Source organism: Lithobates pipiens, unplaced genomic scaffold (assembly GCF_037356315.1).
Source record: "Lithobates pipiens isolate NorthernLeopardFrog02 unplaced genomic scaffold, aLitPip1_a1.2 Scaffold_8, whole genome shotgun sequence".
NCBI classification, from domain to species: Eukaryota; Metazoa; Chordata; class Amphibia; order Anura; family Ranidae; genus Lithobates; species Lithobates pipiens.
The window spans coordinates 377432106-377450084 of record NW_027507903.1 but is presented as its reverse complement, the minus strand read 5'-3'; the positions used below and the strand labels follow the sequence as shown (position 1 = coordinate 377450084).

Sequence of the window (17979 nt, the reverse complement as noted above, 5' to 3'; positions counted from 1 at the left end):
GAGAGCAATAATTATAGTGCAAGACCTCCTCTGTAACTCGAAACAGGTAACCTGTAAAAATGTTTAAATCAACGCCAATAGAGATTTTTTAAGTACCATAGTTTGTTGCCATTCCACAAATGTGGGCAATTTCAAAGCATAACATGTTGGGTATCTATTTACACAACATAATATCATATTTCACATTATACAAAAAAAAAATGGACGAACTTTACTGTTTTTTTTTTAATTATTCATTTTTTAATTTTTTCCAAAAAATTTGCAATTGAAAGACTGCTGCACAAATATAGTGCAAAATGAAATATTGCAATGTCATTTTATTGTCTAGGGTCTCTGCTAAAAAAAAAATATATATATATATATATATATATATATATATATATATATATAATGTTTGAAAAAATACAGATTTTTACTCGTAAACAACAAATGTCAGGCTTGGTCTTAGACCCCTTTCACACCAGGGCGTTTTGCAGGCGCTATAGCGTTAGAAATAGCGCCTGCAATCTGCCCTAAAAAAGCTGCACCATTGTTTGTAGTGTGAAAGCCCTCGGGCTTTTACACTACAGCGGTGCGCTGGCAGGATGTCAGGGAAAAGTCCTGCCAGCAGCTTCGGTGAAGGAGCGGTGTGTTTACTGCTCCTCCACCGCTGCTCCCCATTGAAATCATTGGGGCAGCGCTGTAATACCGCCAGCAAAATGCCGCTATTGCAGCATATTGCCGGCGGTTTTAACCCTTTCTCTGCCGCAAATCCGGCGGTAAAAATAGCGGCGTTTTACCGCCCCACGCTATGGGTGGTGTGGTGTGAAAGGGGTCTTAAAGTGGTTAAATCAAGCAAGGAACATTCCTCAAAGATAAGCAATTCACATTTGTTCTTTTCCCATTTATTTACTTTTGCTTGCTTTTGTCATGCTTTATGTGAGTATGTTTTTGTGTGTTCTGTTTTTATTGTTTTTGTTTTTTGTATTGTATTAATACTACATATATAAATACTGCAAATAATCTACTTAATGATATAATAGATTAGTATGTATCGGTATTTTGTAATACAAGAATACCTCAGGTTATATGTGTTTTGATCATGTATGTAGTATACTATTATATTAATGCCTTAATACCGACAAACTCAGTGTCATCTACTTAAATGCTCTGTTACTAGAAGAATACCGTTTTTTTAAAACCTACCTATATTTAAAACATAAAATCTGAAATTTTTTTTTAAGGTAGAGTTTTAGGCTCTATTCACACTTTTGCTACTTGTCGTGCAACTTTTGACATCAAAGTCACATGACAAGTTGTTCCCTATGTCTTCCATTTATATATGTGCGAAGTTAAAGTTGCAGCGGTTTCAAGGTAGTTCATGCACTGCTTTGGTCTGACTTTCATGCAACTTGAAGGCCACAGACTTCAATGTTAACCCTCAAAAGTTGCATGAAAGTCATACCTGAATGTTATACAATGCAACAGTTGTGCAACAGTTCACCATTATCATTGTTCAAAGCCAAAGTTGTATCCAGGTCACACCCATCCAAAGTTGCGTCATAGTTTAACCAAAGTCGGCGCAAGTGTGAACCATACAGTCCAACTCCAATTAAAGCTGAACTTAAAGCAAACACAAAAGACATCAATTAATGCAATTCTGTATATAGCAAAACATTGTTAAATGCATTTTCATTCTTATCCAATAAGGGACACAGTGTTCAGTTACTCGGAGAAAATTTGGTTATACTGCTACCTTAAAGAGGAAGTAAACCCTGATGAGTTTACTTCCTCTTTTTTTCCCTGCAAAGGTAAAGCATAATGGACTACTATGCATCGCATAGTAGCCCATTATGTGTCACTTACCTGACACAGGAGCCAGCGAAGTCGCCGCTGTCCCCTGTAGTCCGCCGCATCCATCTTGCTGGTGGCGTCTCGCAGCTCCGCATGCGCACGGGAGTCGACAAATGCGGCAGCTCCATTCTTGGAACTGCCGCGCTCAGTGCACCTGTGCTCCGCTGTCTACGGCGCATGCGCCGTAGACAGCGGTGCCCGTTTTCGGGCAAATATCTCCTAAACCATATAGGTTTAGGAGATATTGCTTGGACCTACAGGTAAGCCTTAATCTAGGCTTACCTGTAGGTCAAAGTGGTTTGTAAGGGTTTACAACCACTTTAAGTAGGAACTGGACAGTGGCAAACAAAAAAGCTGTTGGTCAGCCAGGTATACCTTTTCCACTTCCATCATCCTTAATTTTTTTAACTACTGCCGTAAAGGGATGGATGACTTTTCTCTAGTCTTCTTACTAGTCATTTACACTGTTCAGTATTATTTTTTTCCTGTGTACTGTGTTAGCTGTAGGGTGACCACATTTCCAATCTGCCATCCAGGAAAAATTTGCTTAATTGATGCTTAATGTAGTGTCAGGGTTGACAGGGAATCCAGAAGCGGGGGTGATTTGTGGCATTAGCACGTAAATCATCCTGACAACATGCTTGATATGGTGTCAGAATAATCAAATCACAGTATTTCTATTACTACATTGTAATATGTAATGAAATATAACCATGATGCACAATCACTGGGAACCCTGAGTTTGTCACTTGCCACCAGATGCAGCGTGCCACTGTCGCCTGCCACCAGATGCAGCTTGTCATTTGCCACTGTCGCCTGCCACCAGATGCAGTGTGTCACTTGCCCCGATCACCTACCGCCAGATGCAGTGTGTCACTTTCCACCATCGCCTGGCACCAGATGCAGCGTGTCATTTGCCACCGTCACCTGCCACCAGGTTCAGTGTGTCACTTGCACACTGTCACCTGCCACTAGGCGTACAGTGTGCAAGGTTCAGAAGTGTATTACATACAGAGTGCAAGGCTTAGAAGCAGGTTACGTACAGCGTGCAGGGCTCAGAAGTGCGATACGTACAGAGTGAAGGGCTCAGAAGTCTGATACATACAGAGTGCAGGGTTTAGAAGTGTGTCATGTACAGCGTGCAGGGTTTAGAAGTGTGTCATGTACAGAGTGCATGGTTCAGAAGTATGTTACATACAGAGTGCAGGGTTTAGGTGTGTACACTCTGGAATGCAATATAGCGTGTGCATATGCAGTGCCTTGAAAAAGTATTCATACCTCTTAAAAAATTTCCACATTTTGTCATGTTACAACCAACAACGTAGATGTGTTTTATTGGGATTTTATGTGATAGACCAACACAAAGTGGCACATAACTGTGAAGTGGAAGCAAAAGTATAAATGGTTTTCAATTTTTTTTTTATAAATAAATATCTGAAAAGTGTGGCGTGTATTTGTATTCAGCCCCCTTTACTCTGATACCCCTAACTAAAATCTAGTGAAACCAATTGCCTTCACCTAATTAGTAAATAGAGTCCGCTTGTGTGTAATTTAATCTCAGTATAAATACAGCTGTTCTGTTAAGACCTCAGAGATTTGTTAGAGAACCTTAGTAAACAAACAGCATCATGAAGACCTAGGAACACACCAGACAGGTTAGGGATAAAGTTATGGAGAAGTGTGAAGCGGGATTAGGTCATAAAAAAAAAAAGCTTTAAACATATCACGGAGCGCTGTTCAATCCATCATCCAAAAAAGGAAGCGTATTGCACAACTGAAAACCTACCAAGACATGGCCCTACATCTAAACTGACAGGCCAATCAAGGAGAGCATTAATCAGAGAAGCAGCAAAGAGAACAATGGTAACTCTGGAGGAGCTGCAGAGATCCACAGCTCAGGTGGAAGAATCTGTCCACAGGACAACTATTAGTCATGCACTCCACAAATCTGGTCATTATGGAAGAGTGGCAAGAAGAAAGTCATTGTTGAAAGAAGCACAGGGCTGCCGCAAAAAAAAGCCTTGGCTACAGGAAAGCTGGATGGACTTTCTGAGGAAGCGATGTTGTCAGCAAGGTTTGGGCTGCTGTTGCTCTGTTTTTTGGGAAGGGGTCTGGAGCTGGAGCTGCAATAGTCCCTAAGTTAATCCATCCCTGGAGGTGGGTGGGACAATGTCCGGCATGGTGGAAAGCACTAGGCATGGAGGAGGAGAAAGTTCCTCCACTTTGAATGCTGGGCAAGGAGTCGTCGCCATGACATCACTGGTTGCTAGACACCAGGTGGCTCTAACAACCAGTGGCCAGAGTCTAAGGTGGAGGCTGAGCGAGTGCCAGCGCTATGACAGGTTTTGCTTGCTCTGAAATAAAGGTGCTCAGACCTGCAAAATACGGGACTGTCCCGGGCAATTAGGGACATGCGGTCATCCAAGTTGGCTGCAGACCCAGAGAAATGGCACAGCCTCTGATGTGAAGCAGTTTCTGAAATCTTTCTCTGTCAGCAAGCCAATGGACAAGGGTGAAGATAGCCTGGAATGTGGGCTCTGCGTTGTGGTGCTTTCCAGACCTGTGTGTACTGTTTCAGCCACATAGCACTTTCAAGTTTCAGAGCTATGGCACAGCTTCAGTTGTTACCCTGTTTCTGCAGTCTCACTCCCTGGGTCTAAACTGTATATTGGGATGATCGGATTATTAGCTGCAATGCTCAGATCTCTCATTAGGTGTCAGTATACTTTTTACACACATATATGGTAATGACTTTGTTATTACTCAAAATATGTTCTTCTTTTCTGCATTACTTGATACTCTTTTGCAAAAAGTAGTTGCCAATGTTCACTTGCTGATATATATGCAGCTCTACAATAGAATCAGCCCCATTCATATTGGAGCGACTTGTCATGCGATTTGAAGTAGCAGCCTATTGCTGGCAATTTCAGTGTATGACTTTGCGGTGGGACATGATTTCAATATACAAATATCATACTGGTGACCCCACAATAGGGATAAAACTATTTTGCAGAAGGGAGTTTAACAAGACTTGTGGCCACTCATTAAAATTAGAAAAAAAGAGGTTTAAACTACATAGAGGGTTCTTTACTGTAAGAGCAGCAAGGATGTGGAATTCCTTTCCATAGGCGGTGGTCTCAGCATGGGGCATTGATAGTTTAGAGAAACTATTAGATAAGCACCTGAACGACCGCAACATACAGGGATATACAATGTAATACTGACATATAATTATACACACAGGTTGGACTTGATGGACTGTCTTTTTTCAACCTCACCTACTATGTAACTATGTAATGTGTTCTTTGGCATGTGTGATCATAATATTCCACCCATAATCCCCATGTAGAAAAATTGTTATACCCATATTCTTATTAGAAACAGGTTAAATATGTTCCTTGGCACATTAAATCATAATATTTCACCCGTAATCCCCATGTGTAAAAAAAAATGTATTTCCATATTCTTATCAGAAACAGGTCAAATGTGTTTCTTGGTATGTGTAAAAAGGGCCTTTTTTTCTCAAAGAATAGGTGCAGGAACTGAACCACACCCCCACCTCCCCCCTGGATGGATAAGTCTGCAGCAACAAATAGGTATGGGGTGAGCCTAAAGGGGCATTAAATACCAGGAGGGTGCTGCATACAGAATGCAGAGTTGAGAGCGCTGCATACAGAGTGCAGCATTCAGGAGGGTGCTACATATAGAGTGCAGAGCTCTGGAGGGTGCTAAGTACAGAGTGCCGAGCTCTGGAGGGTGCTAAGTACAGAGTGCCGAGCTCTGGAGGGTGCTAAGTACAGAGGGCAGAGCTCTGGAGCGTGCTACTTAAAGAGCGCTGGGCTCAGGAGGGTGCTAGGTAAAAAGTGCTGGGCTCAGGAGGGTGCCAAGTACAGAGTGCAGGGCTCTGGAGGGTACTATATAGAGAGGGGGCAGGGCTGAGCCAGGTTCCATGTCTGAATGGACACACAGAGCAGCAGCTCGGTCAGGAGTGCCAGCAAAGGATCTGAAAAGAGGAGAATCTGGGCTGCTCTGTGCAAAACCACTGCACAGAGCAGGTAAATATGACATGTTTGTTTTTAAACTAAAAAACAAACAAGACTTTAATAATACTTTAGGTATGTTTCTTGAAATGTGTATTCATGATATTCCCTCATAATCCTCTTGTAGAAAAATAATTTTACCTATGTTCTTATCAGAAACAGGTTATCATGTTCCTTTTTAAGTGTAACCATGATATTCCATCCATAATCCCCTTGAAAAATAATAGTTATACCCATATTCCTATCAGAAACAGGTCAAATGCAATACTTAGGATGTGTATCTATGATATTCCACCCATAATCCCATATGTAGAAAAATAATTATACCCATGTTTTTATTAAAACCAGGACAAATGTGATCTGTAGTCACCTGTGAACCTGTAATTCCTAGGCATGTTGAACAATGATATTACACCCATAATCCCCATGTAGAAAACAAATTATACCCATGTTTTCACGCTTACTCCTAATGCAGGTGGTCAGACTCTATAGCTGGCTTCTGTGTTTTTCACCTATAGCAGCCTCTTTTGCCATAAGGCAAGCAAGCCTGCTGGTACTTGGTTGCACCCAGGACTTATACACACTAATCAAAGCAGTGAATAGTGATGCGGTCAGCAGGAGATGTACTCATATGGCAATTTTTTTAGCTGGTTGCCGCCCACCCACTGTCAAATGACATAGGGGTGGGGCAGTCTGGCTCTTGTTCTGGGATGCTGTCCCAGAACGGTTGCTCTCACACATTCACGGCCGTTCAATGTTGCTAGGACATGATGCAAGCACAATCTGTGGAAAGAGCCATGTCCGCGGCTCTTTAAACATGTAATCGGCTGTGTCCAATCACAGCCGGTCACATGTAAATAGGGAAGTGCCGGTAATCGGCGTTCCTCACCTCAAACTGACAGAGTTTGTGACAAGGAGAGCTGATCAGCGGCATCTCCATGCAGGGGGACATTTAGGAATATAATCAGGGCACTGATCATCAGTGCCCTGATTACAATAGTGAAAAATAGTGTCACCATACTGTGCCCACCAATACCAGCGATCAGTGCCCACAAGTGCCACCAATCAGTGCCCATTAGCGATGCCAGTCAGTGCTGGCAACCAGTGTCGCCTATCAGTGGTGCCCATCAATGCCCATTACTGCTGTCAATCAATGCCCATCAATGTCGCCCATCAGTGTCCATCAGTACCTCCTATCAGTGCCCACCAGTGCCGCCTAACCATGCCCATAAGTACCACCCCATCAGTGCCCATAAGTGCCACCTCATCAATGTCCACCAGTTCAGCCTATCAGTGCCCATCAGTGCTGCCTCATCAGCCCACATCAATGAAGGTGAAAAATTACTTAGTTACAAAATTTACTGACAGAAAAAAAGTGAAAAAACATTTTTTCTTTCAAAATTTTGGGTGTTTTTTTGTAAACAATAAATAACCCAGCAGTGATTTAATACCACCAAAAGAAAGCTCTATTTGTGAAAAGAAAATGATACAAATTGTGTTTGAGTACAGTGTAGCATGACCGCGCAATTGTCATTCAAAGTGTGACAGTGATGAAAACTGAAAAATGGCTTGGGCAGGGGGTATAAGTGCTTTGTAGGCAAGTGGTTAAAGTGATAGTCATCAATAAAGCCTAATCCTAGGTCCCTTTTATATAGTTCGATTGGCCAAAGTTGACCCAAACAAAATATTTACTGCATTAACAAGTGTGCTTGCTGGGCGTGCTGTGTTGCCTGTATGTAGCCTCAGCTTTAGTTTCCTGGCACACATCTTTACCCTCTTTTGCATAGTAGTACCACATTTACTTTATAAAAATCAATTGGTACCATTCTGCAGTAAGGTCCTAAAAAATCATAAACAATGGTTACCATTTCGTAAATATGGTACCTGCGTTCATTTTCTTTCTTATAGGCCTTTTCCCTCTATCTGCACCTGGTGATCCAGCCAGTGAATCTGTTATATTTCAGCTTCCTTATGCAGACCAAGCAATCCAGACAAAGTAGCTCATAGCGGAAGTGGGCAGAACTATTGGAAACTCGTCAGCATGATGGGGATGTCAGTGCTTCTACATACCATTTTGTTTTAAGCATACTGCTGTGTTATAACTGCCATATAAGAGATCGATTGCTTCTATACTTACCGCTGTGAAACCACTGTTTCATTTGAGATTGATATGCCAGATTTTAAGTTGTCTATTTTAAGTGTGATTCTTTGGTATAATAATAAATGGGATTTTAAATTGAGAGCACTAGGTGTTCCTGTCTATTTCTTTAGTATGAATATTGTTCTCTATTGAACGAAGATAGTGGAGTGGGGGTGCAGCTGCTGGATAAATGGTGGATAAATATTATATTACATTTCCATTTAATGCAGGGAATAAATGCTCTTTTAAATTGTGTTTGAGCTCTTGTAGTTTAAACCACTTCAGCCCAGGAAGGATTTACCCCCTTCCTGACCAAGCCCTTTTTGCGATACGGCACTGCGTCACTTTAACTGACTGACGTGGTCGTGCGATGTTGTTCCCAAACAAAATTGATGTCCTTTTTTCTTTATCGTACATCACGGGACAAAAAGCCACAGTAGTTACTATGTGGGTTATATAGGCCACCTTTAGGTGATGGACACTGGCACACCTTAAGACAGGAAGTTCACTCACTATATAACCCCTCCCATTACTGGGAGTACCTCAGTTTTTTTCACCAGTGTCTTAGGTGTTGGTCACGAGTAAAGATGTGCTGTGTTGAGCTCCGCTGGAGAAATCTTTGCTGGGGCAAGCCATGCAACCGGATCCATTCAAAGTGTCTTTACCAGGCTGAATTGAATGGTACCCGGGCCTTGTGTCCGAAGAAACAAAGTTATGCCTCTAAAGCCCCATACACACTATAAGTTTTTCTGCTGAGTTTTTCCTTCAGACTTACCAAAACCATATAATATGAGGTCAAACCTTAGGAGTTTCAATGTGTATGCAATCAGGCAGGCCCTTGTACTACATGGTTTTGGTAAACCTGATGGAAAAACTCAGCAGAAAAACTGATAGTGTGTATGGGGCTTAATGCTTCTCTTTTTAGAGAGCTGGACCCTGGGATCCAGTGTTTGGTTTTTTCATCCATATTTTCCTGGCGGGTTATTTACTTGCCCAGGAGAGTGGATCCCCCTATAACAAGGGGCCCTGGTTCCTAAAGGATTTTTAACAAAGCCCACCATGAGTGGTGCAGATTGGGCCTGTTTGGTTTACCACAGAACCCTGCAGCCAGATAAGTTAAGGGAGATTCCTAAGGAATTTTTCTAATTCTTGTGGGTTTTCTCCTTTAAGTAAATGTTGCTATGCCTAAAAGCCACCAGGGGCTATCAAGAGCACGTCCCTGTTCCATGCTTGTCAGTCTTGCTCAGTGTCGCAAGCTGCTCGCTTCCTCCAAGCCCAAGCTCCAGGTAGGATGTGGAAAGGGGGGTTTTCTCTTTTCAGGAATGTCCCCCCACAGCTTCTTTCCAGGCTAGAAGCCATGGGTCAGTTGACGATATGCCGCACCACTCCTACTGCCGCCGCCATTATGGTGGCTCTCCATCCACCTGCCCTCCTCTCTCCTCTGCCCCAGCCACCCCTCCACATCTGATCGGAGCCCCTGCTCATGCAGAAAAACTGGCTTTTTTGAAAAAAAGATTATGGGAAGCGTAAGGGGTGGTTGGAGGAGGGGGCGGAGCATCAATGCGGTGTTGGCGGGGTTCAACGCCCACAATGCGGGCAATGCATAGCTATAAAGGTGCACCTTTTGCAGGTGCACACAGCTAAAGGAGGAACACAGAGCAGATCAATGGCATGTGAGTGTCGGCGACACAAGCATTCCCAGGCATATTTACTTCAAATCAGACTGAGCCTTGATAGCAGTGGCAATTGCTGAACTATTTTGCTCAGCAGTGGGTGCATTTCTGGTAGTACCTCTGCATTTGTGCTTAGCACTATTGGCAGAAGGGGAGGTACAAATACCTAAAAAATAGGGGCTCTAATGAATCTCCCTCAGGCTCTGAGGACCCCCCTTTGCAATGGCATCTCCCTCTGAAAGACCTAGGGAGGCTGGTCAGAGTGAGCCTTCGGGGTTAGGGGCTGCAACTGCTTCTGGCATTTCAGCCCCTGTAGATATTACTCAGGGTTTTTTTTTCCTCAATCATAAGTGGATTAGAGGAAACATTAATGGCCTTAATTGCATCTTCACAAAGTAGAAGAAAACTCATTAGGTCCCCTTCTACCACCCAGGACCCTCAAACAGAGGAACTCTGGGGAAGGGGAGACGAATCCCCCCCAGGGGACCGGGAAGAGATTGATGACTCCTCTTCTGAGGAGGCTGAGAAATTGCTGCTGCATTCTCTTACTGAAATGGTCCATTCCACATTGAAAAGCCCACTTCTTCTTTGGGTTCACTGAAGCCTCCTCAAGTAGAATCTTATGGTTGAAAAATTTGTCAGCCAAAGCGTCATGCAAAAAGCTCCTGGATGGTTTTCCCTTTCGTGGTCTGAGGCTGTTTGAGGATGATTTGGACAATTATATCCAAAAGATTTCAAGTGGGAAAAGTACCCAGTTAAGAAAGAAGTACATGTCCCTCATTTAACGGGCTCTTTCTCCAGTGCCAGGGGCATCAGCCTCCAGGCAGTCGCTACAGCCTCCACTGTCAGGTTCAAGAGGTAAAACCCAGAGCCAACCCCAGGGACAAAAGAAGTCCTGGGGGAGGTAACCTACAAGACAGAACGCCAAAGCCTCTTTATGAAGGAGCGCCCCCACTTGTTCGAGTGGGAGGAAGACTGCTACAGTTCTCAAAGGTCTGGCAGGAGGATTTTCAGGACAAGATGGGTGGTCTCCACAATAACTCTAGGTTACAAACTAGAGTTCTGAGAATTCCCGTCTCCTCGTTTCCTCAGATCAAATGTTTCCAAAGACCCATTCGGGGGATCAGGAAGGAATTTTACCCCTGCTTTAGCAAATTGGATCATGCTCTGCTGGGGTTTTTTGCCTTCCTCTGGATCAACTGTGGGTATAGAATTGGGTATATGGGATTGTATGATATTATTACTTTTTTTTTTGTGGTTGAACTGGATGGACTTGTGTCTTTTTCAACCTAACTATGTAACCATTGGAGCGACTTTTGTCGCAAAAGGCAATCATGGTGATTCCCATGGAAGAGCAGGGGTTTGGGTTTTTCATGGTGCCAAAACCAAATGCAGATGTCAGACCCATTATAGATCTTAAAGATCTAAACCGGTTCCTAAAAATTCAATCTTTTTCACATGGAATCAATCCAATCCATGGTCTCCATCCTCAAAGGAGGAGAACTTCTGGAATCAATCGATATCAAGGATGCATACCTGCATGTATCTATTTACCCACTCATCAGAAATATCTGCGTTTCGAAGTGGAAAAACTCAATTTTCAGTTTGTAGCTCTAACTTTCAGGCTAGCTACTGCACCTTGGGTGTTTACAAAGGTCCTGGCCCCTCCTCTGGCCAGATTAAGGGCCCAAGGTATAACGATTATAGCTTACATAGACGACCTGCCCTTAATAGACCAGTCAGTAGCCCGCTTAGACCAAAGCTTGGTCTCCACAGTCAACTACCTGGACTACCTAGGTTGGGTCTTCAACCTAGAGAAGTCTTCTTTAAAACCAGTACGAATTCAAGAGTACTTGGGTCTGGTTAAAGATACAACCCAGAAGAGGGTGTTTTTACCCCAGGCAAAAATCAGTGCCATAAAGGAGCTGGTTCAGGTAGTCAGTGCGAAGAAGGGTCCTTCTATTCGCCTTTGTATGAGGTTTTTGGGAAAGATGGTGGCTTCATTTGAAGCAGTTCCCTTTGCTCAGTTTCATTCAAGACTGCTGCAAAACAGTATCCTATCTATCTGGAACAAAAAAGTCCAGGCGCTAGATTTCTGATGCGTTTATTGCCAATAGTGCGTCGGAGCCTCAGTTGATGTTTTATACCTGAGAATCTGCGGAAAGGGATATCCTCCTTACCAGTTACCTGAAAAGTGGTAACAACAGATGCCAGCCTTTCGGATTGGGAAGCAGTTCTGGAAGACACGACTGTCCAAGGGAAATGGTAGAGAACCGAGAGGACCTTACCCATCAACATTCTAGTGATTCGGGCAGCGTACCTAGCCCTAAAGGCCTGGACATTCAGGTTGCAGGGTTGTCCTGTCAGGATCCAATCCAACAATGCCACAACAGTGGCTTATATCAATCACCAAGGGGGCACCAGAAGTTGTGCAGCCCAGGGAGAGGTAAACCAGATCTTGTCCTGGGTAGAAAGGCATGTGCTGTGCATATGGGCAATCTTCATTCTAGGGGTAGAGAACTGGCAGTCAGACAACCTAAATCTCCAGTAGTTGTTCCTGTGGGAATAGTCTCTGCACCCCAACATTTTCCTGCCGTAGATCTGTTTGTGTCCAGGTTCAACAACAAGATCGACGACTTTGTGGAAGGGATCCACGTACATGTGGGGCAGATGCGTTGGTGACCCCGTGGGATCAGTTCTCACTGATTTATGCATTCCCTCCTATTTTGCTGTTACCTCAGCTTCTTCGCAGGATCATGCAGGAAAATAAGTCTGCGCTTCTGGTAGCCCCAGTGTGGCCCAGAAGATCTTGGTATGCAGAAATAGTAAAGATGGCGGTAGGGCCCCCATGGTCCCTACTACCACGTCCAGACCTGCTATAGCATGGCCCAGTGTTCCATCCTACCTTACAAGTGCTACATTTAACAGTTTGGCTATTGAAACACACATTCTGAAGAATCACAGACTTTCAGGCTCAGTGATATCTACCTTGATGAATGCAAGGAAGCCAGCTTCCAGAGTCATGGATTATAGAGTCTGGAAGGCATATGTTTTCTGATGTAGATCCAGGGGTTGGCATCATAGAAAGTATGTCATAGATAGAATCATTGCTTTTCTGCAAATGGGGTTAGAGATGAAGCTGACCTTGAGTATTATCAAGGGTCAGGTCTCAACCTTATCGGTATTGTTTCAACATCCGCTTGCTTTGCATTCTTTGGCCCAAAGCTTTATATGGGGGTAACACAGCTTAATCACCAGTTAGAGCACCCCTGAACTGTCGGGACTTGAATTTAATTCTGTCGGCATTACAGAAACAGCCTTTTGAGCCAATATGACATATTCCCTTGGTCCTTTTGACAAGGAAGCTAGTTTTTCTGGTAGCCATTTCCTCTGCAATAGGATATCAGAATTGGCGGCCCTTTCTTGTAAAGAGCCATACTTAATCATTGTAAGCAGGTAAATATCCACGCTCAATTAAACTTAAAGCGGGGTTCCACCCTAAAGTGGAACTTCCGCTGATCGGAACCCTCCCCCCCTCCGGTGTCACAATTGGCACCTTTCAGGGGGGAGGGGGGTGCGGATACCTGTCAAAGACAGGTATTTACACCCACTTCTGGGCATAGACTCCCATGGGAGTCTATGCCTCGGCCTGTCCTGCCGCGCTGTCTGCTGGGACACACACGGGTCCCAGAGACAGCGCAGACAATTCCTATTGCGCTGCGCGACTCGCGCATGCGCAGTAGGGAACTGGGAAGTGAAGCCGATTCGCTTCACTTCCTGATTCCCTCACCTAGAATGGTGGCGGCAGCAGCCGAGAGACGAGTGAACGATCGGCCTCGGCTGCCGGCATCGCTGGACTCCGGGACAGGTGCGTGTCTATTTATTAAAAGTCAGCAGCTGTAGTATTTATAGCTGCTGGCCTTTAATATTTTTTTTCCCAGTACAGTCCCGCTTTAAACAACTAACAGCAGCTGAACACCATAACCCAGATACTGGGCACAGAAATGCAAAGAAACAAATAAAGTGCAGCGATTGCACCTGTGGTCCTACAGATCCACAAAGCATCAATGTGGGAAGTGTGAGGTTTATTGAGAATACCAGCTAAAAATAATACTTTTAAGGACTAACATACACCAACAACATTATCCTATTAGCCAAATGCTTGCAGAAGTCTATCCTGCATAGTTATCCTTACCTCCTCAAATAGCTGATTGGATACCATAATGGATCAAATACAGGATCAAATTCTCGTCTCTCAAGAGGTCTGGTAGCAATATCCATCCACCATTTCCCGGAGTCCTGGTGAAATTAATCCTGACATCTAGTGGAAAATGATGTGTCAAAGCTAGTGCTTTCAAGGTGTATTTTCTAATTGGGTCCGGTGAATGTACCCCCAAAAGGGGACTTATTTACCACACGTGGTGAATCGTGGTGGAAGCTACATAGATCACAAGAGACTCTTTTCTTCTGCACTGCATCTTTGATTGCATCATATGAATATGTTAAAAAGACAAGCGCTGCTGCAATTTTATTGAGACTTATTATCAGTGGGACTCTAGAGCCGTTGTTTCTATAAGATTGCTTACTTGAAAGTGCAGCGCTTGTTCAATAAATAATGATCAAATAATCGCACAAGTGAAACGTAAAAAAATGGTGGCAATCCAAAACCAAAATAAAGTGGCATTCAAACAAAATCAATATTAACCCTTTCATGACTAAGCCTATTTTTGACATTTGGTGTTTACAAGTTAAAATCCATATTTTTTGCTAGAAAATTACTTGGAACCCCCAAACATTATATATATTTTTTTTAGCAGAGACTCTTGAGAATAAAACAGCGTTGCAATATTTTATATCACACGGTATTTGCACAGCGGTGTTTTAAACACAACTTTTTGGGAAAAGGGACACTTTGATGAATTAAAAAAAAACGAAACCGTAAAATTAGCCCAATTTTTTTGCATAATGTGAAAGATAATGTTACACCGAGTAAATAGATACCAAACATGTCACACTTTATAATTGCACACACTCGTGGATTGACGACAAAGTACGGCACCTAAAAATCTCAATAGGCGACACTTTAAATTTTTTTAACAGTTACCAGGTTAGCGTTACAGAGGAGGTCTAGTGCTAGAATTATTGCTCTCGCTCTGACGATCATGACGATACCTCACATGTGTGATTTGAACACCGTTTACATATGCGGGCGCGACTTCCGTATGCGTTTTCTTTGCTTCGTGAGCTCGCCGGGACGGCGGGTGCTTTAAAACATTTTTTGTTTATTTTTATTTATTTTATTTATATTAAAATGACTAAATTGTTTTAAAAAATAAAATAACATTCTGATCACTTTTGTTGCTGTCACAAGAAATGTAAACATCCCTTGTGACAGTAATAGGTGGTGACAGGTACTCTTTATGGAGGGATCGGGGGATCTAAAAGACCCCCCACCCTTCCTTTACACTTCAATGTATTCAGATCGCTGAAAACTGTGATTCTGAATACCGTATATTTTTTTAAAACCGCCGCCATTGGCAGCCAAGTAAACGGGAAGTGACGTCATGACATCGCTTCCGTGTTTACTATTAGGATACTGGAACGAAGCCGATTACGGCTTCGTTCCAGTTCCTCCCCAGCAGCCGGAGGCATCGGATCTTGAACCGGTGCTCCCGATCGAGCGGGAGCACCGGTAACAGCGGCAGGAGGCAGCGGGAGGGGGGACCCCCCCGGAAGCCGAGTACGCAGATCTGCGTACGCTCAGCGGGAAGGGGTTAACATATAAATGTGCAATAAAAAAAATAATAAAAATGAATTCATATGTGAGTCCATAAATCATAAATAAATGTCCATAGAAATATCAAAAAAATCCAACAGATAGTGTGACTTGATTGAATAAAAATAATATACTTAACCACGTGGGACCCGTCACCTTTAATCACCACTAATAAGATGGGGGCTTACCAGATCATCAACGACCCCCTGTTTAAGGGAGGTCAGTTAGCACGTATAATGTCACAAATTCCGGCTCCAGACAACCAGATGGGAAAAAACGGGTGTCTCCTATCTGCAGACTCCGCAGTTCAGGTGATCAATCACCGCAAACTTCCCAAATATTTGCCAGCGTGAAGGCTCATGCAAAATAAAAAGTGCTCCGAATCGTGTAATAAGTTTTAACACCAAAAAATTTTTTGCTTTATTGCATAAAGTCAGATGCTGTAAAAAGGACTCCACCGAATCTCCAATGTACAGATAGCGTTTAAAATACAAACAGTGTTATAGCAGATAAAAAAAAAAACCTCTATGTGGTTTTAAATTGCGATCGCACATGCACAGGACGTATGGACGTGGCTACCCGACGATCGTTTTGTCACAGGTCTGGCATCATCAGGGGTATACCTACACTCCTGCGCTGAGTGCTTATATAGCTCATTGGCAAGGGGAGGAGACCTTGCCATAGGCTGAGCTGACAACGCCCTCTAAAGTTACAAATGATATCCTAGAAAGGTTTATACAAACAAAGGATGTATCAAATCTAACAGAAATTAAACATGAACAGCCCAATACTTACAAAGGCCTGAGTGGACAAAGATAACCATATTTCCTGAAAGGCTCCATGGCAGCATTCCACGATTACCCAATAGGACCCAACTCCCATAAATCTTTGCTCCCGGCTACTATCAGTGTTCCTTTTTTGTCCTCCCCAGTAGGACCAGATAGTTTCTTTCCTGGAAACAAAACTTCACGACGATCGATTGGCTGATTGACTGAGAATTTTTCCTCCGATAGGCCCTGACTGTTAAGCAGGGTATGGAGTGCATTTGCAGAGTAGCGCTGAAGAAAGGATTCCCTACCTGAGTGCGCACGGTCTGTGTCCCGTTGCTATGGGTGACCATTATCTGCTTGGAGGTGCGGCATGTGTGTCCCAGTCCGTTCGGCCAGGTGATCGTTGGTGGAGTGGTGAGCCTTTTGTCTATCCATGGCAGAAATGTATTTGTGTGTATTTTCTCTTTTCTGTTTGTCTAGCGGTCTCCTCTATGCTGTTTGCGGACGCTTCCGCGTTCCAGCAAACCTCTCTCTCCTACTTCCGGGTTACGCAGGCGTTCTGCGCATGTGCAAACCCGGTGTGAAACCGAGGCTTGGTTCCCACGCATGCGCGCAAGCGCCTCGCGTCTGACGTCGGCAATGACGTCACGGGCGCCACTTTTAAATCTGTGGAAGCTGTCAGAACCCTGGGAATGTTTGCAGTGGTCGCAGCGACTTCCCGGGGCTGACAGTTCGGCGGTTTAAGGTAAGAGCATGCCCCTTAGGCTAGGGAAATGCTTTCTCTTAAAAAAAAAAATGCATTTTTTATTTCTCTTTGGTTTGCAGTACTTCTTTGATCTGTTGGTTTATTTGGAATATGGACGCCTTACTGCCTCCTAGTGGCCAGCCCGCTCATGTTAGGTAGGTTTCTAGCATTTGTGGTTATACAATGGAGAGAGTTTTTGCATAGGTAGGATTGACTGTGTATCTTTTTCTCTCTCTGTCTGTTTTTGTCTTTACAGCCCTTCTGGGTCTTATCCACAGCTTAATACCTCTAGACGCAGTGGATCATCAAGATCACACCGCCATAAATCCTCCTCAAGGTCTAGCCAGCATAGGTCAAGGTCTGAACAGCGTGACAAGAATTATTCTCACCCCCCTGCTGCTCACTCCAGCAGGCATACGGAAAAATCATGCTGGGGGTGCAGGATGCCTGTTCCATCAGACAAATCCCTATGCGATCACTGCTTCTCCAAAGCTGCAGATGAAAGGGATGGTGCAGACCAGCGTTTGGAGTCATTAGTAAGACGGGTTGTGAAGGAATCGTTGCAGGAGAGGGATGCTCTTCAGTTGTGTGAATCCCCGTCAAAATTATTGGCTCCTCCAACCGGAGAGAACCCATTGCAGGAGACATGGGAATCCTCTCAACCAAGTCGCCTATCTGCTCCCATCTCAGACAGTGAATCTGACTGTGAGGATCCTGGTTTAGGATTTGACTATGGACTGGTGCCTTCATTGGTCAAAGCAGTGAGAGAGGCTCTGAAGTGGGAAGACCCTATCACTTCCCCACCAAGGCAGATAAAATTCTTTAAACAGCTCAATAAGGAGCGACAATATTTTCCTTTCCTTTCAGAGTTGGGTGACATTATCACAGAGGAATGGAGCAAGATGGATAAAAAGGGTTCCATGCAGTCAAAAATCCTGAAGTTATACCCTTTTAAGGAAGAGGATGTGAAGCACCTGGAGTCAGCTCCACTAGTGGATGCAG

At 43.7% G+C, this 17979-nt stretch overlaps 1 protein-coding gene across 4 annotated transcripts in view; it reads left to right on the top strand.

Annotated features, from left to right (window-relative positions):
* The window catches only part of LOC143964080 (A disintegrin and metalloproteinase with thrombospondin motifs 2-like), a 1751863-nt gene that overhangs the window by 1633310 nt on the left and 100574 nt on the right, over positions 1-17979 (top strand). For 2 of the 4 annotated variants that reach the window (XM_077473787.1, XM_077473788.1), the window contains exon 22: positions 5367-5429. The exons of the other annotated variants lie outside the window; for them this stretch is intronic. In XM_077473787.1, the coding sequence (XP_077329913.1) occupies positions 5367-5429 (63 nt within the window). The remainder of the gene's footprint in view (positions 1-5366; positions 5430-17979) is intronic. 4 annotated transcript variants of the gene reach the window in all.